Source organism: Mus musculus, chromosome X (assembly GCF_000001635.26).
Source record: "Mus musculus strain C57BL/6J chromosome X, GRCm38.p6 C57BL/6J".
Taxonomy (NCBI): Eukaryota; Metazoa; Chordata; class Mammalia; order Rodentia; family Muridae; genus Mus; species Mus musculus.
Window position 1 is genome coordinate 103,379,343 of NC_000086.7, and position 23,848 is coordinate 103,403,190.

Below are 23,848 nucleotides of genomic sequence, written 5' to 3' on the forward strand. Positions count from 1 at the left end.
AAAGCTCCACTCATTTATACACTCAGAAGTCTTATAACACTAAATTGGAAGCCACATAAATTTCTGGAGCTTTTTGTTTGTTTGGTTTCATTTTTTGTTTGGTTGAGGTTTTTTGTTTTGGGGGGTTTTATTTTTTTGGTTTTTTTTTTTTTTTTTTTTTTTTGGTTTTGGTTTTTGAGTCAGGATGTCTTTGTGTTAACAGCCCTGGCTGTCCTGGAACTTGCTATGTAGACCAGGCCAGCCTCAAGCTCACAGATATCTACTTGCCTCTGCCTCCCAAGTGCTAGGGCCACCACATCTGACTCAGTGGCTATTATTTAAAAAGAAACCACAAAACAGGGTATGCCATTTTTGTTATTCTGCCTGAACAGATTAACTTGTGTGTGTGTGTGTGTAGTCTGTCGTTTTCATTTAAATGTTCTTTTCTTTTTATTCTTTTTATTTTATAGGTCTATTGTGTCCTATATTAATTAGCATAGCTGCCAGAGTCTCTTTTTGCTTAATATGTCATGAAATATCTTTTTGTAGCCTTTTCTTTTTAATTTTTTTAGGTTTATTTTATTTTATGTTCATGAGTATTTTACCTGATTGTATGTATGCCACATGCATATCTGGTACTATCAGGGGTTAAAAGAAGTCATTGGATCTCCTGGAACTGGAGTTATAGACAGTTAAGAGCTGCCCTGTGGGTGCTGGGAACTGAACCCAGGTCTTCTGCAAGAGTAACAAGTGCTCTTAACCACTGAGCCACCTCGCCAGCTCTTGTCCTTTTGTTTTCAATCTATTTGTGTCCCTAGTTCTGAATTTAGTGCCATGTACAATATAATAGATGGGTCATGGTCTTAATCCAGTCTGAAAATATCTACATTTTAAATGAGAGTTTAATCTATTGACTTTTAAGGTGACTAATAACAATGTATTCGTTTCCTGATGCTTTGGTAACAATGTAGCACAGATTAGGTAACTTGACCAGCTAAAATGTATTTCCTCACAGTTCTGGAAGCTAGGAGTCCTGTCTTAGTTAGGGTTGCTAGTGCTGTGAACAGACACCATGACTTCCTCTTAAAAAAAAAAAAAAAAAAAACATTTCATTGGGGCTGGCTTACAGGTCCATTATCAGCATGGCAGGAAAGATGGTAGTGTGCAGGCAGACATGGTGCTGAGAAGGAGCTGAGAGTTCTACATCTGGATCCACATGCAGCAGAAGTAAATGCCACACTAGGAGTGCATAGTGAGTAAGACCCTATCCTTTGCTAAAAAAACGACAAAATAAATAGTCTCTAATAGGATTGCTCTTCTGAGTCTTTCTGGACAGTTAATTTACAGTCTTGTTTCTATATGTTCACAAGTCTCTCTCTCTGCATGTCTGATTTTTAATCCTCTCTTCCTATAAAAATACCAGTCATACCCCTCATGCCTGTGATCATAGCAGTGAGGAGGTAGAGGCAGGAAGATCAGGACATAAATGCCAACCTCAGCTACCTAGCAAGTGCCATGATAGCCTGAAACCCTTTGTCCAACAACAAGGCACAGTACACCCGTAAGACCTCATTTGTACTGAACTATCTCCTTCCATTCTTTTACTTTCCAAGGTACTGAGGGGCAGGATTTCAATGTGGATTTGTTTTTTCAGAGAACAGATTCAGCTCATAAGACGGAAAGATTTGATTGTTTTTTTCTACTTTGCTATTTTTTTTTAATCTGGCATTCTTTCATTGCCCACTCCCATTCCTGTTTTTTCCTAGTGTGGTTTGAAATTTTAATATCCCCGGATAAGACCAGATGTTAGAATACTTGGACCCCAGGTGGTGACACTGTTTGGACAGGTTTTAGAGACCAGGCTTTGCTAAAGGAAGTATGTCAGCAGGAGGTGGCCTTCAAGCTTTCATTCCCAGTTCTCTGTATCATGCTTAGCCCTCAAGTCAGCCCTCAGCATCCTGTCCTTGCTACCACACCTTCCTTATGCCATCTCAGAGTCTAATCCTCTGGAACTGTAAACCCAAATAAGCTCCTCAAGTTACCTTCATCATGGTGTTTTATTACAGTAGTAGCAAAGCAGTATGTCTCCTTATCAAATCCAGAACGGATTTTTGTAGTGAAGTATTGTCTTGTTCGCTTTTCACGTTCTGTGGTAGAATATCTGACAAATGCAACGTAGGGAACAAAGGCCTTAGCTTGGTTCATGATTTCAAGAATATAGTCCATCGAGACAGGCTACTATTATGTCTGTGGCATCAAGAATTTGTAGCTCATCCAAGTCATGGCTAATCAGAAAGCAGAGAACTCCAGTCAGAAGTGTGGCCTGGCTAAAACCTTTCAAAGGATTACTTCAGTGACCCACCCCCACAAGCCATGCCTTCTTCCCCAGATGTTTCACAACCTCTTTAAAAAGCACAGTGGCTGATCAGGAAGTTTTGAAGGAAATTGCTAAACTGCTACGGTGTCAATACCATTCCACATTCCTAGCATAAGTGAGTAGGATTTCTGTGTAGGTCATCATCCCCAGCATTTGGTGTTGCCAATATTTTAGATCTTGAGCATTCTAAAACATGTTCAGCAGTATTTCACTGTTGGTTTGATTTCCAGTTCTACAAAGTCTTATGATATTGGACAGATTTGTGTGTGTGTGTGTGTGTGTGTGTGTGTGTCTGTGCACGCGCGTGCATGTGCACATGCACACAAGCACACAAGCTTATTTGCCATTTGTGTATCTTCTTTGTAGAGGTTTCTACTCATGTCTCTACCCTGTTTGTTTGGAGTTTTTTGTTGTTTGTTTTGCTGTTGGTTTGGGGGTTGCTATTTGGGCTTTTGTTTTTGTTTTGTTTTTGAGATATTGTCTCATTTTGTAGACCAGGCTGTTCTGTAACTCACAGAAATTTACCTATCTCTGCCTTCCAAATACTGGGATTAAAAGCATGTGCCACCATGCCTAACTATCCCCTCTTTTTAAAATATTTATTTATTTGTATGTGTTTGAGTATTCTGTCTTCAGATACACCAGAAGAGGGTACCAGATCCAATTACAGATGGTCGTGAGCTACCATGTGGTTGCTAGGAATTGAACTCAGGACCTCTGGAAGAGCAGCCAGTGCTCTTAACCGCTGAGCCATCTCTCCTGCCCTCTACGCTCAGATTTAGTTATTTTTCTTTTACTACTGTTCTAGCCAGCATAACTCTGAGTAAAATCTGCTTTTCATAAGCTACCTGCTCTATAGTAAACTGTTACATGACGGTGAACAACCAAATACACGCCCCATTCTTTCTGTCTTTTCTTTCGTGTCATATGACATTAGCTATGCCAGTCACTGTGATTTTTAATAGGAATATTGGCTATGGCCCTCAGCTGTCACATGAGTGATCTTAGCTATAAATTTAGCTGTATGCTTTTTGTATATTATTTATCAAGTTGAAGAAGTTCCTTCCTACTTTGGGTTCACTCATGGTTTTTCATCATGAATGTGTTTCTTTGTATCAAAAGCCTTCCCTGAATATATTGGTATGATTGCACAGTTTTTCTTTAAAGTTGCTAGTCTGATTGATTTTCAAATCCCAGTTGGTTGGTTGGCTGATTTTTGTTGTTGTTTTGTTTTGTTATTTGAGACAGGTTTTGTTATTTGAAACAGGGTTTCTCTGTGTAGTCCTGGCTAACTTGGACCAGGATGGCATCAAACTCATAGACATCCACCTGCCTCTGCCTCCTGAGTGCTGGGATTACAGGCATGCACCACCACTGTCCTACAGGTATATTTGTGTATATTATCTTTATTTGATTTAAGTACTGTGGAAATAATTCCCCTATATAGGGCTGCATAGTGAGACCTTGTCTCAAAAAAACAAAAAAAAAAAAAGAGTAGAAAATGTTAGCCACTAAGCTTCTCTCTAGCCCGTGATTTAATTTGCTTGCTATAGACTCATTCAGATTGCTTCTTCTCCTTGAATGAGTTTTGTCTCCTTCAAATAATTATTCCATCTCATGCTAATGATCAATCTACAGGCAAAAAAAAAGTTATTAAGAATATTCCTTTCCTGGACTGGCGAAATGGCTTAGCAGGTAAGAGCACTAACTGCTCTTCCGAAGGTCCTGAGTTCAAATCCCAGCAACCACATGGTGGCTCATAATCACCCATAATGAGATCTGATACCCTCTTCTGGTGCATCTGAAATCAGCTACAGTAAACTTATGTATAATAATAAATAAATCTTTAGGCCAGAGCTAGCAGGAACTGAGTGAGCAGAGGTCCTAAAAATTCAATTTCCAACAACCACATGAAGGCTCACAACTATTTGTACAGCTACAGTGTACTCACATCCAAAAAAGAGGAGTTAGAGAAAGTACCCAAGGAGCTAAAGGGGTCTGCAACCCTATAGGTGGAACAACAATGTGAACTAACCAGTACCCCCAGAGCTGTGTCTCTAGCTGCATATGTAGCAGAGGATGGTCTAGCTGGCCATCAGTGGGAAGAGAGGCCCTTGGTCTTTCAAAGATTATATGCCCCAGTACAGGGAATGCAAGGGCCAGGAAGCAGGAGTAGGTGGGTTGGGCAGTGGGGGGGGGGGGGTATAGGGGACTTTTGGGATAGCATTTGAAATGTAAATGAAGAAAATATCTAATAAAAAAGACTATTCCTTCCCTAGTCCATGAGATGAAAACTGCTAGCCCCTCTATCACTTTTGTAAGTACTTACTAACTTTTATCTGCTCCTTTCTTACTCTGTTAGTAAAGCTTTAGCTTCATTAATCTTTTCTCTTCTCCCTTCCCCAAGACATGAAAGGCCTCACTAAGTAGCCCCTTGTCCTGGAACTTGATCTATATACCAGGCTGGCCTTGAACTCCCAAAGATCCACCTCCCTCTGCATCTCCCGTGCTGGGATTAAAGACCGGAGCTGCCTAGCCCACTTGGTGAGTTTCCGACCAGTGAGAAAAACAGCTGTCTTCCCCCCACCCCAAAAAAAAAAAAACCAAAAAAACAAAACAAAAATGGTAGACAGCACCTGAAAAATCACAGAGGGCAAAATCCCTCTGTCCTTTTCAGTGCATGTGTATAAATGCAAATCTGGTTTGATGAGTGATATGGTTTTAGTAGGGCTTCATTATTTATTAGCTACCGTGGAGGGCTGCACTCACCCTTAGTTAATCAAGTTGCCAAACATGCCATTTTCCTCCCTTACCAGTCTCCTGCTTTATAAAGCTCTAGATCAGCGGTTCTCCACCTTCCTAAATGATAGGACCTCCAACCATAAAATTACTTTTGTTGCTACTTCAGAACTGTAATTTCGGCATTATTGGGAATTGCAATGTAAATATCTAATATGCAGGCTATCTAGTGTTGGGGGTCGCAAGTCACAAGTTGAGAACTGCAGAGACTGTAGTGGACACCTGGACTTAGAGCACCACCTTGTGTCAGAACAACTGAAGTGACTACAAGCAAAACAAACAAAACCAAACACTGAGGAAAGTTAAAATGTTTTGGGTTTTGTTGTTTTGTTTTTTTTTCAAACAGGGTTTTTCTGTGTATCCCTGGATGTCCTGGAATTCAGTATGTAGACCAGGCTGGCCTCAAATTCTTGCCTCTGCCTTCAGGTTCTGGGATTAAAGGTGTATACCATCCTTACCTGGTGGAAAGATATTTATGCACATTTCTTTATTACTTATTTTGAGATAGGTTCTCATTGTGTAGACTTGGCTGTCTTGGAACTTGCTATATAGATCCTCCTGCCTCTGCCTCCCGCTGGAGTGGCGGGATTAAAGGTGCTACCTTGCCCTACTAAATGCATATCTCACCCTTCCCCCCACTTCCTCACATCCGGGATTCTGCTGGTCTCAGCAAACACTGTCTGACCATGAAAAAGATGGCTTCAGAGTGTCCTACAAATGTATATATCATTGTATTGAGGACCCGGAATTAGACAGATTCCCTGATAGACAGACAGATAGGGAGAGGGGCCAGGACTACATAATTAAGGCGCCAAACTTCCAAAATGGCTGGTTCCTTCCTTACCCTCTTGACCTGAAACAAAAGCCTAGAGCAGCTTAAGGCAAAGGCCTAGAGACCTTTTTCCTCCTCCACTATAGGACTGGTTCCTTGCTGTTTTTGTCGTTTGTTGCTTTCTTTATGTGTTTTGGAAATTAATCCCATATCAGATAGATAGATAGATAGATAGATAGATAGATAGATAGATAGATAGATAGATAGATAGATAGATGATATTTTTAAAAGAATTTTTATGGGTTGTGGGCTGATATTTAAACCTTTAATTCATTCTGAGTTAATTTTTGTATGATGTAAGCTAGGGCCAACTTCACTCTTCATATATCCAGCTACCTGACACCATTCAAGAACCTACCCTTCTTTCCCTACTGTAGACGTTTGCTCATCTTGTTGAAATTTAGTTGAGTATGTGGCTGGGTTTACTTTTATGCTCCCCGTTCTGTTCTATTTGTCTATATATCTGTGGAGGGGTTTGATTTTCTTTTGTTCTTTTGTTTTGTTTTTATTTTTCCACGAGTGCTTGTGTGCATGCCTCTGTGTGTGTGTGTGTGTGTGTGTGTGTGTGTGTGTGTGTGTGTGTGTGTGTGTGTGTACATGTGTGCTAGCACTCATGGAGCCCAAAAAAGGAATTACAAATGGTTGTAAGCGTCCCAATATAGGTACTAAAAACTGAACCCCAGTCTTCTGCCCTGTCTTATTTTAATACTGTGTAGGACACCACATCTATCCTTCTTTAGCATATACAAATTTTATTTCTTTCAGTATTTTATATATTATGGGCACTGTGTTGGCTTGTATTCCTACACACCAGAAGAGGGCATCAGATCCCATTACAGATGGTTGTGAGCCACCATGTGGATTGAACCCAGGTTCTCTGGAAGAGTAGTCAGTGCTCTTAACTGCTGAGCCATCTTTCCAGCCCCATATACCTGCCTTTTATACTAGTGTCATACTGTTTTGATTATCCTTTCAAGTATAGTTTCATACCAGGATATGTAATATCTCTACCTTCATTCTTTCTCAAGATTCTTTTGGTTCTTTGGGTCATGGGGTTGGGGTAGGGGTGGAGGGTGTATATGTGTGTGTGTGGGGGGGGTGATTCCATACAAACTTTAGGATATTCTTTCTCTGTTGCATTGAAACAGCGTGGACAAGCCTAACCAAATACAGGTCTTTCACCTTTCTACTGATTTTTCTTTTTAATTGTTTTACAATTGAGTCCTTCCTTCCTGTCTTCCATCCTTTTTATTTATATTGAAGCAGGATCTCACAGTGTGGCTGTGACTCCTGACTGGCCCAGAACTCACAGGGATTCACCTCCCTAAAGGTGGGGTTACAGATGTGTGCTACATCTGGCTTTTCTTTATTTTTAATCAGAAACTTATTAAAATTTCTAATAAGAATAAAAAATTCCTGGTAATCTTAGAATGGTTTTAAAAGCTCTACTTTTCTAAGTCCCTACAAAATACTTGCATCTTAAAAGGGTTTGCCTGGAGGAACTCAGCCTGTATCTGTATCTGTATTGAAAAAGTAGTTGTGAGAAAGGTTTATGAACAACTGTACTGGGTCTACAACTGCTGCTGTTGTGTGTTAGCACTGTGGCTCAACTTTCATAGCAGTCCAGTGCATAGCCACATACCGTTTATTTGCGTCCTTCATTTGGAAAAGCATAAATTAAAGTTTCATTGATGGATAGATGGATGGATAGGTAGAGCTCCTTTTCTACCTATATAGTAACCACCCAAAGAGTTATTTTGCTTTTGACAATTTCTTTCAAATATATTGCCTTTTCTCTGGTTTATAATAGAAAAACCAGAGAAGAAATTAATTGTACCTTACAAGAAAACAGAAAAACACAGACACATGTAGCTTATAACGTTCTTCAGCTCCTCTTATCACAGAATCTTGATCCTTTTTCTTAGACCAGAAGATCGATTCAGAAGTTACTAGAATGGGAAAATAACAGATTATACCACAAGGTAAGACATGTAGGCAAGTAAGTGCTCCGTTCATATGTTTGCATTATCAAATTGAAAAAGTAAGTACTAAGTCCACAAAGGAATCGACTAATGGACTATTCCTCAGTTACTAGTATGCCTTCTTTGTTTAAAAAGAATTTTTCCGGGCTGGTGAGATGGCTCAGTGGGTAAGAGCACCCGACTGCTCTTCCGAAGGTCCAGAGTTCAAATCCCAGCAACCACATGGTGGCTCACAACCATCCGTAAAGAGATCTGACTCCCTCTTCTGGAGTGTCTGAAGACAGCTACAGTGTACTTACCTATAATCAATAAATAAATCTAAAAAAAAAAAAAAAAAGAATTTTTTCCTTTTTTTTTAGTTTTTATTTTTATGATTTATTTATTATTATATCTAATAGCTCTCTTCAGAGTCAGACAGACCTCATTACATTGGATCCCATTAAAGATGGCTGTGAGCCACCATGTGGTTGCTGGGATTTGAATTCAGGACCTTCAGAAGAGCAGTCAGTGTACTTAACCACTGAGCCATCTCTCCAGCCCATTAGTATGTCTTCTTGATAAGGGTTGTGAGGTACTGTTTTATCTCAAGCAGCCTAGATTGTACTTTTAGTGACATATTCAAATATAATTAGCCAAAGATAGAAGAATTCTTAACCAAAACTCTTACCTTTTTAGCTTGCTCTGCACTGGAAACTGACTAAAAGGAAATGTGAAACTAGCAATATGATGGAGTATGTAAGTATGAAGCTGTTTTAATTGCATTCTTTGGATTTTTACGCCTTGTGCTTGCTGTCTGTTAATTGTGCCTTTTAGCTTCTCAGCCCGGATTTCTGTCAGTTGGGGTGCAGAGGCCACCGTTCATTTTCTTTTGCTTTGTGGCCAACCTAAAGTATCTCCGGAGTTTGGAGATCATTTACATCTTTGAAAAGTCTGAGCTCCTGTGCTCAGCTGAAAATGTTCCATACCCTTCATTTCTGTTACCTCAGACACAAACTATATAACATATGGCAGTAAGAACAGCTGCTGCCTAGCAAAATCCACTGAGGTGCAAGCTTATCAAAAAACTTATGTAGGGATTCACTCTCAGTTTTGGACTCACATCCCTGGCTGCTTTTTGCTTTTTTTTTTTTTTTTTTTTTAATTTGGCTGGCATTTAGCTTGGAGTGAATAAACTATTGAATGAGTAAAATCTATCAAAATAGATTTGATACAGGCTAAATCCTGCTAGGTGCGGTGGTACATACCTCTTATCCCAGCACTTGAGAAGCAGGGGTGAGCACATCCCTGCGAGTTTCAGGCCAGCCAGGGCTAAATAATGAAACCCCACCTCAAAAAACTTTTCAAATATGAAAGAAAATAGGTAGCCTTAGTCACAAAGCATAAAACCACATATAAACAATATGATCTGTTCAGCATCCTGAACCTTCCAAACTTCCAGTGTTTATCATTTAAACATTCCAAGGGCTGAGGGCATAGTACAATCAGAAAAGTGCTTGTCCAGCATCTAGAACCCTCAGTTTGGTCCCCAGCACCACTCTAAGCCTGTAATCCAGAAGTTCAAGGTCATCTTTGACTTCATAGCAAGGTCGAGGCCTGCCTGAGGTACATAGACCTGCCTTCATCATAACAATAATAGAAGAACATAATAATAGAAGTGGCTTGCACCTTTCATCCAGCTCTTAGAAACAGAGGCCAGGTGAATGGGTAAGTGTGGGGCCAGCTTGATCTACATAGCAAGTTCCAGGCCAGCCAGGGCTATATAGTGAGACCTGAGACCCTGTCTCACAAAAACAGAAATATTTTTTTCTAATCTATATAAAGTAGTTTTAACCTCTTCTTCTTGGCTGAAAGAAAAGGTACGGGATATAAAACTGTAATAGGGTTTGCCTCTTGGCAAATGTCTGTCATAAATCAGGCAATAACAACTGTTAGTTCTAGTGGGTAGGGTTGGCTGCCAGTTTGATTTGGAAACAAGAGGCCTGTTTGGTCATAACCTAATTCTTTGAATAACTGTTTTTTGCATTTCAATCACTCCCTGTAATCCACGATGAAAATGCAGTCCTGTGGTACTCAACAAGATTTTGTGGGTTATGTACATTAAATGAAAAATATCTTGTCAATATATTCTTTTCTGTCTTTATTTTACAGGTAATACTAATAGAATTCTTACCAAAATACCCCATATTCCGACCCGACTGAGGAGTTTTCTTCAGTCTCTTCTGTGTTATCTGTCATTTCCTACCCTTAGTGCCTTGTAGATGATCTTGGAATGGAGACAGTCTCCTTCGCTGTGTTCAATTTATTCTTTACAACAGTAGACTATTCTTCTCACTCTTTTATTTGTGTTAATTTAAGAAAATTTGCACATCTTTTTTGTTATTAAATGAGGCTTGTGTTTTGCACTCTCAATTTTTAAATAAATGCAAACATATACCCGTATTTATCGTTAACACTAAAAACATCAGTGCTGGTGTTTAAAGAAACAAAACAAAAACCTTGTTCTGAGCATGCTGCCTTATGATTTTCATACTCACTGTTTCTAAATATGCATCATTTTTCTAGGCTATTTAATGCTCTGTAATCCCTTACTGGACACACCCAAATAAGCTTTTGGTAGCTTTTAGAAATGGTTTTACTCTGCTCTTAAAGAAAATGCAATTAATAGCACTGGTTTCCTCCTGCACTTTGCTAAATTGTCACTTATGTTAGTGGATAAAATATTTAAACTCCTAAAGACTTGTAAATATTGTCTCTTTGCATAATGTAAAATGTGGTATGCCATGGTTTACAGAATGTATTATTATTATCAATGTATTGCCAACAATTCCACATAGATTTTACTATGAATGATGTTTGTAAGCATCCTGTTGAATGTAGAGACCTTTAACATGCTGTTTTGTGGCAAAGCCAAACTGAGTATGTTAAATTTCAGGTGTGGGGCGGAGTGCCCTTCCTAATAAGTGGATTAAAATTGAAATCATTACTTCAGATCTTAGGCATCACACCTGAGACCAAGAACCTTCTTTTCCATTTACTTCACTGTTTTCCATTTCTCCTCCACTCCACCCCCATCTTACAGCCTCACTAGCTCTCATTTCCTTTCCCTTCTTTGAAGGTACACAAGATTTCAGTCTTTAAATGTCTTAAGAGCTGGGCACATACCGTTAATCAATCCCAGCACTCAGAAGACAGAGAGAGGCCACAGATCTCTTTGAGTTCAAGACCAACCTGGTCTACAGTATGAGTTCCAGGACAGCCTGGTCTACAGTATGAATTCTGAGACAGCCAGGGCTACACAGGGAAACCCTGTCTTAAAAAAAAAACAAAGTGTCTTGAGATTTTTGCCTCTTATGTGAGGTATCAAGGCCTCCGTGAAAGCCATGGCTTATCCTCTTCTGAAGTTCCTGTATCCTACATTGAGAAAGAGCACAGAGAAGCTCTACCTACATAGTAGGCTAGTCAGAGTTGAGAAAACAGTTTCAGCCGTCTGATTGGGGATCTTTTTTAAACACTTATAAATTATTGAGGAAAGACAAGTAAAATTTAGATAAAATTGTTTTCGTTTGTAAATTGGCCACATTTTTTGATTGATACATGCATATTTCTCTGGTTTTTTCCATAATTAAATTGAGTGATGTTACTACTTTGATTCTACTATAATTTGAAATTATAATATAATATAATAAATGTTTTTCTATCACATTAATTCAACTGCAAGTGAATGCCTGTATATGGGCATTGTTTGTAATTTGCAGTGACTGACATACATTCTATTCTCTTTGTCCTTCTATTCTTAACTGCTTTTAAGTAAGCTCATCTCAGTGAACGGAACAAGCTTAACAAGGTCAAGCCTTTTTAAGGCACTTTTAAGAGTTATGCCTAATCTGAAATCCTTAGTCCTTGGTGGAAAGAGGAAGGACATCCTGTTTGATATGTGGCTCTAATGGTTTGCACAAAATCTTTTTGAGCCACCCAGCCACCCCAGATCTCTAAGTTCTAATATATTATGTATGCCTGCAAATATGTCTGCCTGCTGCAAAATTGAAGGTGTATTTTTATAGATAAGAAGGAAGCCTTTGAAAATGCATACCCAATGTCTTGTTTTATAGCTAAGGTCAGGGAAAAACATATCTATGTCTTATGTTTCAGCTAATGTCATCAGATTTATGCTTCATACTGTGGTGTTTTAATACCAAAATTGATTTCCATCATAATATAGAATTTTTAATTCTCACTGGTAAAAAAATTACTTGTGAATGTCAATCCTCAGCAATCTTACATTTCGTCTGTAGCCTTAGAATTTGACCAAATAGTCATCATAGGAATTTTTTTCTGCCATGTACAAATCACACTTCATTTTGTTCAAAAAAAAAAAATCAAGAAGTGTAATGAATTGTTTCCATGAAACAAATATTAAGACAGGAATAGATTGTATATGAAAGTGACCAAGTATCATTCAAGTTACAATAGTATTTGTCATTTAAAATATTTATCATTACATGTCATATCAATTTGAACTCCTCACTAATAACTGTATTATTTTATTGTTCAGTATATTGATTGACAGGTGATAGTTTTCTCGTTACTTTTCTTTTTTATGTGACTGGTAGTTTGAGTGGGGAAGAAGTTCCTTTTCATTGAAATTAGTCACAGCAAATGCTAACCCTTCCCCTCCAAACTTCTTTTCTTTTAACCTCAGGATAGAATGTAACTTGTATTTTTCTATTGGGTTAGCCAAGTATTTTGTGAAAGTTATTTTTGACTAAAAAAGAGAATAATTTTGTTGATATATAATACTCCTTTATTACCATGGTAGTTTCCAAAGGAAAAAAAGTTTTGAAATAACATTTTGCCAAAGCTTCTAAATCTCTATAGGCTTTGAGATTTCAACTTAAAGGACTTTTTTTTTTTTTCTTATTCTGAAAAGCCTGGCATGGTGGTTTATACCCCATAAATTAGTGAATCCCAGCATTTATGGGGCTAAGGCAAGAGAATTGCTGTGAATTTGAAGCCAGCCTGGGCTACAAGCTGTCTCAAGAAAAAAGGAAAGGAAAGGAAAGGAAAGGAAAGGAAAGGAAAGGAAAGGAAAGGAAAGGAAAGGAAAGGAAAGGAAGTTAGTTTTTGTTACTTCTCATTTGATCCAAGATTATGGTTTAATAAATTGATCCAATTGGTCAATTTAAAGCTTATGTAAAAGGCCAGTAGCATCTATATTATTAATAAAAATAAGGGCAAATGTCACTTGCCCTTGTCTCAGACATGTCCTCTACTTGTTTCCCACATTACCCCATGTTAATTTAGGAAAAAGATTATTGTAACTTTAGAAATAGATGGGAAAGTGCCTTGTCTTTTTCAAAGATAACGTGGTATGTAGAAGGAAGCAGAATAAATGAATTAATAATGATTAGAAATGCTTCTTTTCAAGTAGGCATGATAGCACTAGGTTATTATATTTCTCTTATTTAAATCCATTTACTTATCTTCTAATAATGTTGTATATTAATGACAAAATATCACAGAATAGACCAGGCACTTAAAAATTGGTATGATTTTAATGCTAATAAGCATAGAATTTAACACAGTTCTGGAAGGACTGTCTTTGATTGAAGACCCTACCAAAACTCACTTAAGAATTAAATATCCCAAGCCAGGCAGTGGTGGCGCAAGCCTTTAATCCCAGCACTTGGGAGGCAAAGGCAGGCAGATCTCTGAGTTTGAGGCCAGCCTGGTCTACACAGTGAGTTCCAGGACAGCCAGGGCTACACAGAGAAACCCTGTCTCGAAAAACCAAAATAATAATAATAATAATAATAATAATTCCCCATTTTTTATATTAACATGACCTGTAAACATTAATATCTCAGAAATTAAACTGTATTTGTGCCCAGCATTGCCATTTTTAATGAGAATTATTGTTGCCTTTGATAACTTTAGGAGAGCTCAATACCATTTGTAAGCCTAACAACAATTAGGTATTTTCAAATGTGGTGAGACCTTTACAAATCCTTAGCACCTTCATTTTTGCTTACAGATAAGCTGCCACTTAAAAATAAACCATTACTTGAACACAAAGACCCCAAACAATATTTTATTTGAGTTTACTGTATGTCCTAAGCAAATACAGAATTTACACTCATCTGATTCATTGGACTAACTTCACATAGTGGAAATACTTTTTCCTAAATTGACTGGAAGTATTCAATTCATTGAAATTAAGTCCAATTATACTTATAATTGGACTTAAGTCTGCTTCTTTAAAAAAAAAAAGGTCTATTTTACAACTATCAAATCATTCAGGTTCCCTTGAGTGGTGAACTGTTGGGAAATTTTTCGTGGTAAAGAATAAGTTTATTAATACTTGTTCATATACTTTGTGAGCTAAAAATAATAGAAGGGTATCTATAAGTATATCCTTCCATGTGTGAGTGTGTATGTATATATATGTGTGTGTGTGTATATATGTATGTATGTATGTGTATAATTCTTATCTTGCTCCAGCTTTTCCACTCACCTGATTCTGAGCCAGCCTTTTTATTTTGATGATGGCAACCTGAGAATATGTTCCATTTTCTGTGAATTTTGTCAAAGTCAGACTTAATGAAGAAACTATCTAATATTGTGGCCCCAGGCAAGTGGTCTAAATTATGTGTCAGTGTTTTCCTCTGTAAAAGTAGAGGGTTGAACCTTGAGCTAGACAGGAAATGAGAGGTTAGTTACCATTCTGTGGTTCTGAGAAGCCACAGAAGATCTTTGCTGTGCAGTGTGTGAAAATGGTTATTCTCGGATCTGCACTTGGTGGAAACTCACAGTGCCTTGCACACAGTTTGAGTTCAGTTTGCTGGCTGGCTGCTAGTTGATGTGTGTTAGTGAAAACACACTCAAAGAACCCAATGCCTGGTAGACCTTATTCCCTCTGTGCTGATAAAAGTGAATGTAGTTTCCCTAGGAAGGAGGGGCTGGGATCTCTGTTTGCCATGTGGAATCTGACTACGCAGTTGGTATCAGGTGTGACATTGGTATCCGCTTAGACTGTGTGAAGAGTTGCAGGCTCAATTTCACATCTCCTTCAGTGTCTCACCAAGTTCCCTGCTCACCAAAAGGATCTATCCGAACGGACTTAGAAAATTCGGTGGAAAGGAAAATGGCATGAAAGTTCAAACCCAAGTCACTTCTGGTTTCATTCCTAGCTCTGCTGCTTAATTCCTCTGTACCTCATGTCCTCATTGCTGAAGTGGGGACAATATTCTGGACCTACCTCACAGGGGAATTGAGGGTCTTTTTCATGTGTCTGTGTGCTTAGAAGCTGACTAAAAGAAATATTGGATAGCATGATTATATAATTTCTACGTAGATGTGACTTTCAGTCTGCATTATGTTTTCTTTCTCAGTAACATCCTACAGAGTGTTCTGACTCAATTTTTTTCCCAAGTCATTTTTGTTGCTAATGCCCTATTTGTTAAACATGAGTGATTGTACTATATTAATACTTGATTTAGGGAGGAAAGCAGGTGGGTGTAAACTAGTGGCCCTCAGGTTAGAGTAGATGAAAAATAGCAGTGGAAAGTAGCCTTGAGCCTTTCTCAAGAATCATTAATTCACATAACACTAAAGGCCACACACTGACCTATCACATTCCTTCTACACCAGCCAAACAACACATGGAATCACCATGCATTTTGCTCATGTTCTTTCCTGTTCTGTCTATTGACATGCTTACTGACACTGATTAAAAGCTGTGAATGGAAGTGTGCTTGTAATTAATAGAAATGAGAAAGCTGTCCTTAAGTGTACTTTAATATATACTTGAAAATGGGGAAGGAATTTAGAGATCCATATAATGAAAATGTTAGGAGCCACTTTTAAGAAGAACTAAAATTATTTGGCCTCTCAACACATTGTGTCCTAGTCCTGAATGATTGGGGGCAAGGGGGAGAGAGAGAGAGAGAGAGAGAGAGAGAGAGAAAATAAATGAGAATTGACTAGATTAAGCTATAAATTCAGATTATAATTTGCCTTCAGTTTTGGTTTGTCTCTGGACTCTAGAACTGAACTGATTCAGTGGGGTGTGTCCATGCACACACACACACAGGATTGCAAATGTACAGGATTGCAGTGTTCTGGTGTCATGTTCTAGCATTAGTCTAAGTAACAGTTTCTCAGCATCTGAAAGTAGTTCTATGTGTAAAGCCTGTATGGTAATCAAGGCAATAAGTTCTCAAATGGTCCTTTTACTCCTGCTTCTTTGATTTGCTTTTATCTTGGCATAGTTTTCCTGCTTTTCTGTTTTTATTGTAAGCAAATAGTTGAAAATTGTTCTAATGCCAGGACTTTGGAACAAGTTACAAATGTTTGAAATTATATAATCTACAAGCTAGTTTGCTGTCCTTGGACTAATTATATATAAGTGTGAATTTCTACTGCAAGGACATCCAGATAGAGCTGGCGTTGTTCTAAAGATTGGATTGAAAAATGAAACAACTTCTCCATTTTGGCCAAGGATTCCTGTTGGAACAGCTTTCCCAGAAGAGAATCATAGTGGCTATGTCTGTCGAACCAAGAACATTCATGCATCTTGTAGTGTTATGTAGCCTGTGGAATGAATTCCTCTTCCCCCTGGAGTCCAGGACTGACTCTCCTGGAAGAACTCAACCTATATACAGCTGTGCCAAAAGAAGGCTACCTGCCTCTGAAACTCCCACTGCTGCTTCTGTCGTTGTTCACTTGTCAGATACAATTTTATTCTCAGGATGCAAATTCCAATAAAGTACAAACCCATGGTACTGAGTTGAACCGTGTGGCTTTGGGGCACACCGTCTCAGTTTCCTTAGGTTTTCATCATTATAATATCATTACTTAGGGGCAGATACAGTAACTCAGATGGTAAAAGTCTTGTTGCCTAGGTGACCTGAGTTTGATCCCCAGGACCCACATGTTAGAAGGAGAAATCTAACTTCTACAAGTTGTCCTCTGACCTCATATAACACACACACACACACACACACACACACACACACACACACAAATAAATACCTAAATGTAATTTTTTCTGAGACAAGGTTTCTCTGTGTAGCCCTGACTGTCCTTGAACTCACTCTGTAGACCAGGCTGGTCTCTAACTAAGAGATCTGCCTGCCTCTGCCTCCTGAGAGCTGGGATTAAAAAGGAAAGGAGAGTTTATTTGGTTTACACTTCCAGATCACAATTTGTCATGTTGTATAATAAAGTTAATTTATATTAATTTTTACACAAGTTTAGGCCTTATGAAAACGTTGCTATGATGGTGATCATCAAACGTATTCTCAACCCCCTTTGGTAGCAATCGAACACCATAACTCAACAAGCCAGGTGTAGTGGCACAGACCTCTAATCCCAGCACTCCAGAGCCTGAAGCAGGAAGATTATAGTAAATTCAAAGTCAGCATGGTCTACATAGCAAGTTCCAGGCCAGCTGGGGCTAATAATCAGGGCTGAAACTACTGATAACAATGATAAATCACTTTGTAGAGATCACTATTACTTGAAGCTTCCTTTTAATGACAACACTTTGCATATTGCCTCTCCTCCCATTGAGTAGTATTGTGTCTGATTGTATAAGTAGTAATTCATGCCATTTATTGGCTTTGGGAACCTTCATTGTACCCAGTGTTTGACATATGGCTAAGTAGAAAGCTGTTTTTGAATGATCTTACTAAACATAAATGTTTAAGCGTAGAGTGTAGAAATATGAAAGTGCTTAGCAAGTCCTGCGTCTTACCAGCAAGTTACTCCTTATCAGCATCTTCTACTTAAGTTGTATTCAGGTGATTAATCCAGTTATACTAGATTTTTTAAAAAATGCCTTTGCAAAATTCATCGAAAATAGCAAAATAAGGGTTAGAAGGATGGCTCAGCAGTTCAGAGCTCAGCTTTCCAGCCTCCATAGGCACACATGAACTCTCAAAAATACACATACACAGAGCACATAAAAATAAGCCTAGTTCTGTCAGTGGAAGTTGTTGACAATGACAGTGGTTCTTTGAAAAGAGCAAGTTGAAAAGCTGAGCAGTAGTGTAGCACACCTTTAATCCCAGCACTCAGGAGGTGGAACCAGGAGGATCTCTGAGTTTGAGGCCAGCCTGGTCTACAAAGTGAGTTCCAGGACAGCCAGGGCTACATGGAGAAACCCTGTCTCAAAAAACAAAATGAAAACAGAGAAAACACATAGAACACAATAGAAACAAATGTATTGGAAAAGTCTAGAAAAAATTGGTGTGGATGACTTCCAAGGGTTTATGTCCATCTCACAGTAAAATAGGAGCCCTAAAATAATGGAGCCCCACCAATTCAAACTTGCCCAGTAACCCCATGCTGGTGGAAGAAGAGATTTCCCACTATTCTAACAGCTTACCTCATGCTCAGGTTACCATATGTGTATCTGCTGCTTTCTGTTCACCTCTTCCAAGTTTAATGCTGTTGTTAGGTAGATAGGGTTAGTAGCCTTGTGGATGGACCTTTCTGGCGTGGTCCTCTATTCACCTGTACTCCCATTGCCTGCCCCGTCCAATTTACAACTTAAAGTTCTCTTGCCCGGGTGGAGAGTTCCTTTAAGTGAAAGCTAAACTTCCTCCCGGTGGAAAGAATGGATTCTGAGCTCTGCCTCTGGCTCTAGGTGGAAACTGACATTCTGATCACTCCAAAGATTAGAAAAAGAGCATACTAGCGTCTCCACCCTCAACAGTTAGCCCATGGCTGGAGGGATGGTTCAGTGGTTGAGGGCTTATTGCTCCTGCAGAAGACTCATATTCAGTTCCCAGCTCCCACATCAAGTGGCTCCCACCTCCTGTAACTCAAGGTCCAGGGGATCCAGTACTCTCTGGTCTCCAAGAGCACTATGGGTCTGGGGTGCACATAAATTTACACAGGCACTCATACATCCATACACAGGAAGTCAATAATTTTTTAAATAATAATAATAATTAATCCAGGTGGGCCTGGAGACCATCCTACAAATTCTTGTCAACCTGCATTATTACTGAACATGCCACCTTGGATCCTAACTCAAAAAGCAGGGCTTCCTCTTTCTCTTTTCTCTCCCTCCTCCTGGCAACTGCTGAGATTGACAGCTTGCATCCTCTGTATGCCTATCTGTTTTTTTCTTGAGGCTAGGCTGTGGGAGTTTTATTGTTTGTTATTGTTTGAATTTTTTTTTTTTGGTCTGTCCTTTTGGGGGGAAGAGGTGGAGGGAACACTGACTTACAATAAATATATATATCCTTGCATGGCCTGAAACTCCCTATGTAGACCAGGCTGGCCTCGGAGATACACCTACCTACCTCTGGCTCCCAAGTGCTCCATTCAAGGCATGCACCACCGTGTCTACCTGTGATTCTTTTGTTAGATTCTTTTGTTAACAAGACTGAGTCCATACTGAGAACCCTGAATTTCCGCATGACAAGGAAGAGACAATGAATCTTTCTTTCCCTGCCTTGTCCAAATTATAAGTAAACTCATTTTCCTTTACCAATTTCCATTCTCAATTCTTTTAAAAATACAGAAAAAGTAACAGCCTAAGGTTTTTTGGGGGAGGGGGTTGTTTTAAGGAATTATTTTATTTTATTTTTTACTTTTTGGTTTTGGGTGTTCTCTGCTCTTTGTTTTGTTGTTACTTCTTTTAAAGGTGGCCAGACCACAGTCACACACAAGGTAGCCTGAAACCCACCAGGTTAGCCCCAAACTCACAGGCAGTGTTCTGCCTTAACATTCCCAACTTGCCTGGATCGCAGGCATGCACCATGCCACTATACCTGGTCAGTGGCAGCCATTTTATGAGTCTGGGTGCTGGGTAACAATAAAGCAAGATGCTTTCAGTCCGTAAAAATCCCTAAATTCGCCGGGCGGTGGTGGCGCACGCCTTTAAAATCCCAACACTCCGGAGGCAGAGGCAGGCAAATTTCTGAGTTCGAGGCCAGCCTGGTCTACAAAGTGAGTCCCAGGACAGCCAGGGCTATACAGAGAAACCCTGTCTCAAAAAACCAAAAAAAAAAAAAAAAAAATCCCTAAAGTCTTAACTGTTTCAGTATTGCTCAAAAGTCCAGTCCAAAGCCTCCTAAAAACACAGCTCTACCTAAGCAGTTAAAACATCAAAAACAAGTTACATACTGCCAAAGCACAATGACACAAAGCATTCCTGTTGCAAAAAGGGAAAACCGGGAAAGAAGGAATCAGACCAAAACTGGGATTGATTTAAGGGTTTATTTAATCTTACTGTTAATCCCAAATGTGGGAGGAGAAAGGCCACCGACTCAGATCATCAGAGCCAAATTAATTAAAGCAAGCTCTTTTATTCATGTTATACATTTTTTTTACTCACTTTACATCCCACTCACAGCCCCCTTCCTGGTAACCCCCTCCCACAATTCTTCCCCCATCTCCCTCTCCCCTTCTCCTCTGAGAGGGTGGGGCCCCTCCTGGGTATCTCCTTCCACTTCCCTGGGCATATCAAGTCTCTGTGACACTAGGTGCTTCCTCTCCCACTGAGGCCTGACAAGGCAGCCCAGCTAAAAGAACATATCCCACAGACAGGCAACAGCTTTTGGGATAGCTCCTGCCCCAGTTGTTCAGGACCCACATGACAACTGAGGTGCACATCTGCTACATATGAAAAGGAGGCCTAGGTCCAGCCTGTGTATGGTTTGGGTCCAGGTTAGTTGACTCTGTTGGTCTATCAATGGAGTTCCTATCCCCTCTGGGACCCACAGTTCCTCCTCCTATTCTTCCATAAGAGTCCCCAAGCTCCATCCACTGTTTAGCTGTGAGTGTCTACATTCATTTGACTCAGCTTCTGGGTGGAGCCTCTCAGAGGACAATCATGCTAGCTTCCTGTCTGCAAGCATAACAGAGTATTAATAGTGTCAGGGATGGGTCTCAAGTTGGGCTGATATTCATTGGTCATTTCCTCAGTCTCTTCTCCATCCCCTGTACCTGCATTTGGATACAGGATAACCCATCCACAAAACTTTCAACCCAAAATTTATCCTGTATCCAAATGCCTTGTTTTTCTGTTTACTAACTGTGAGGTATTAGGCAGTGTGAATTTCCACTTCTACACTGTCAAGTGAACAGTTTCACTATTTTTTAATGGTCTTCCCAGGTCTCCATTTTTAAGCTCACATTATTTAACATTGTAAGGCAACATTGTGCATCTTTACCAGTTCTTTAAGTGCCCTAGATGCAAAGCTCATGCGTTAACCTGAAGCACCCACCATTAATGGAATCAGAAAGGTCTTCTTGCTTCCCCTTGATGATACCCTGCATCTTAGTCACATGGTGTGCAAATCTGTGCAGGCAGATAGAGCTCTATGAACATAGAGAGGATGCTCTGGGAACTCAGGAACTAGGTTGAAAAATGAAGTATTTGTGTCCTTAGTAGAATGTTCTCTAAGAGGATCTGGCAGTCTTGCGTCCATGAATTGGTGTGGCCCTTGTAAGTAGAAATATCTAGTAACATGGGGCCATATTTAAACATAGCATAATGCAAAATGTATTTAGTCCAACTTTCAAAGTCCTCATAGTCTATAGCAGTTGCAACAATGTTAAAAAGTCCAAAGTTCAAGGTCTCTTCTGAGATTCATTCAACTTAATTAACTGTGATCCCCAAAGCAAGGCAGGAAACCAGCTGGGCAAACTCCAAACTCTGCATCTCCATGGCTGATGTCAAAGCAGTCTTCAGATCTCCACTCCTTTTTCAGCTTTGTTGACTGCAACAAACTGCTTTCTCCTGGGCTGGTTCCCCATGTTAAATGGCTCAGCGATTAAGAGCACCGACTGCTCTTTCAAAGGTTCTGAGTTCAAATCCCAGCAACCACATGGTGGCTCACAACCATCTGTAACGAAATCTGATGCCCTCTTCTGGAGTGCCTGAAGACAGCTACAGTGTACTTACATATAATAAATAAATCTTAAAAAAAAAGATCTAGTAACATTGTCCCCTCGTTTGTTACCTAGTTAGCACTTGTGTACAGTATATGCTATTTCTGCAAATGTGTTTCCTATTATCCAGATTTTTTAAAAATTATAGTACACGTTGGGGATGCTATTCAAGTGTCTCCAGAAAAGGTACATTTGTCAGTCCACAAATCTCAACTTTTTATTCAGAAAGGAGAAAGCACTCCTCTTTTACCACCACAACTAAAATATTATGGTATCATGAGAAGAAAAAAAAAATCATGTTTTAAATTCCTGTCTGTATTATCATAGCACTTAAGATAGCATAGTAGGTTTTAATCAAGCTATGATGTCAGCAGTTGGATTAAGAATAGGTTAAGCCAGGCGTGGTGGCGCACGCCTTTAATCCCAGCACTCTGGAGGCAGAGGCAGGCGGATTTCTGAGTTCGAGGCCAGCCTGGTCTACAAAGTGAGTGCCAGGACAGCCAGGGCTACACAGAGAAACCCCGTCTCCAAAAACCAAAAAAAAAAAAAAAAAAAAGAATAGGTTAAATTTAGACTTCTCAAATCAAACAGGAGCAGGGCTCCCAGATATGGCATGTGACAAGAGTCCTTGTATTCACAAAAGCTACCCTGCCAAGATATTTTATTTATAATTTTTAAGAGGTAGGTACACAACGTACTGAGGAAATGCATTTGTTTTTTGTTTGTTTGGTTGGTTTGGTTTGGTTTGTTTTGTTATGGGTTTTTTTTTTTTTTTCAAGACAGGGTTTCTCTGTGTAGCCCTGGCTGTCCTGGAACTCACTCTGTAGACCAGGCTGGCCTCAAACTCAGAAATCCGCCTGCCTGTGCTGGGATTAAAGGCGTGCGTCACCACTGCCCGCAGCCCCTTGCCTTTCAGTTCCTTAGACCTCAGCCCAATCACATTTTACATACCTATAGGGCTTTTAACATTTCCGCAGCTTTCTGGTTTCTCTCAAAAATTCTCACTGTCCAAAAGCTTGAGCTTTTTCAGTAAAGTAGGCTTACTGATGTCTAACTTGAAGATAAGGAACTCCTTCTTGAGAGGGAAAATGAGCTTCCTAACTGCTTTGTCTTAAAGCTTACTTCATTCTCTAAGCTGTCCACTCTCTATCCTCCCCACTTTCTGGACTCCAAAGCTCTGACAGTCACAAAGTAGCCACGTGCTTAGCACAGTACTTAGAGCATTTGAGCTGGGGTAAAATTTAGAACCAGGGTTGCTAAGGCTTGGGTAAACCAACTTGTCCAATGGGGAAAAAAAACTAAATGTCCACTAATTTTTTTTTTTAGATTTATTTATTTATTATATGTAAGTACACTGTAGCTGTCTTCAGACACACCAGAAGAGGGAGTCAGATCTTGTTACGGATGGTTGTGAGCCACCATGTGGTTGCTGGGATTTGAACTCTGGACCTTCGGAAGAGCAGTCGGGTGCTCTTACCCACTGAGCCATCTCACCAGCCCCCACTAATTTTTTTTAAGATTTATTTTTTATTTATGAGTGTTTGTGTGTGTGCATATGAACATGTTCGCAAGAGTCCAATGCCCACAGAGGTCAGAAGAGGACATCGACCCTCTAGAGCTAGAGTTTCAGGTAGTTGTGAGCTGTTCAACATGGGTACTGGGAGCACAACTCCAGTCCTTTGGAAGAGTGGCAAGGGTTCTTAAGCACTAAGCCATCTCTCCAGCCAGACTGAAGCTTAGGTAAATCACTTATCCAATGCTAAAAACAAATTAAAGGACCACTAATCTTTTAGTATAAAGTAAATGACCACTAATCTTTTAATATGCTTTCATCAATTATTTGAAAATTTTATATAGTGTTTTTTGCTCATACTACTCCCTACTCCTCTATCAACTCCTCCCAGACCAATCCCTAACCACTTCATTCCTTCTCAACATTGAGTCCTCTTTTTAATAGATAGATAGATAGAT

The 23,848-nt window shown here is 39.4% G+C and overlaps 1 protein-coding gene across 2 annotated transcripts in view; it reads left to right on the top strand.

The window, feature by feature from the left end:
- Positions 1-23,848, top strand: part of Chic1 (cysteine-rich hydrophobic domain 1) — a 52,690-nt gene that overhangs the window by 22,940 nt on the left and 5,902 nt on the right. The window contains exons 4-6 of one of the 2 annotated variants that reach the window (NM_009767.2): positions 7,913-7,969; positions 8,645-8,704; positions 10,118-16,776. In NM_009767.2, coding sequence (NP_033897.1) covers positions 7,913-7,969; positions 8,645-8,704; positions 10,118-10,168 — 168 coding nt within the window. In that variant the 3' untranslated portion in view covers positions 10,169-16,776. Of the gene's footprint in view, positions 1-7,912; positions 7,970-8,644; positions 8,705-10,117; positions 16,777-23,848 lie in introns of those variants that run through there. The other variant, XM_006527760.4, reaches the window with a different exon arrangement.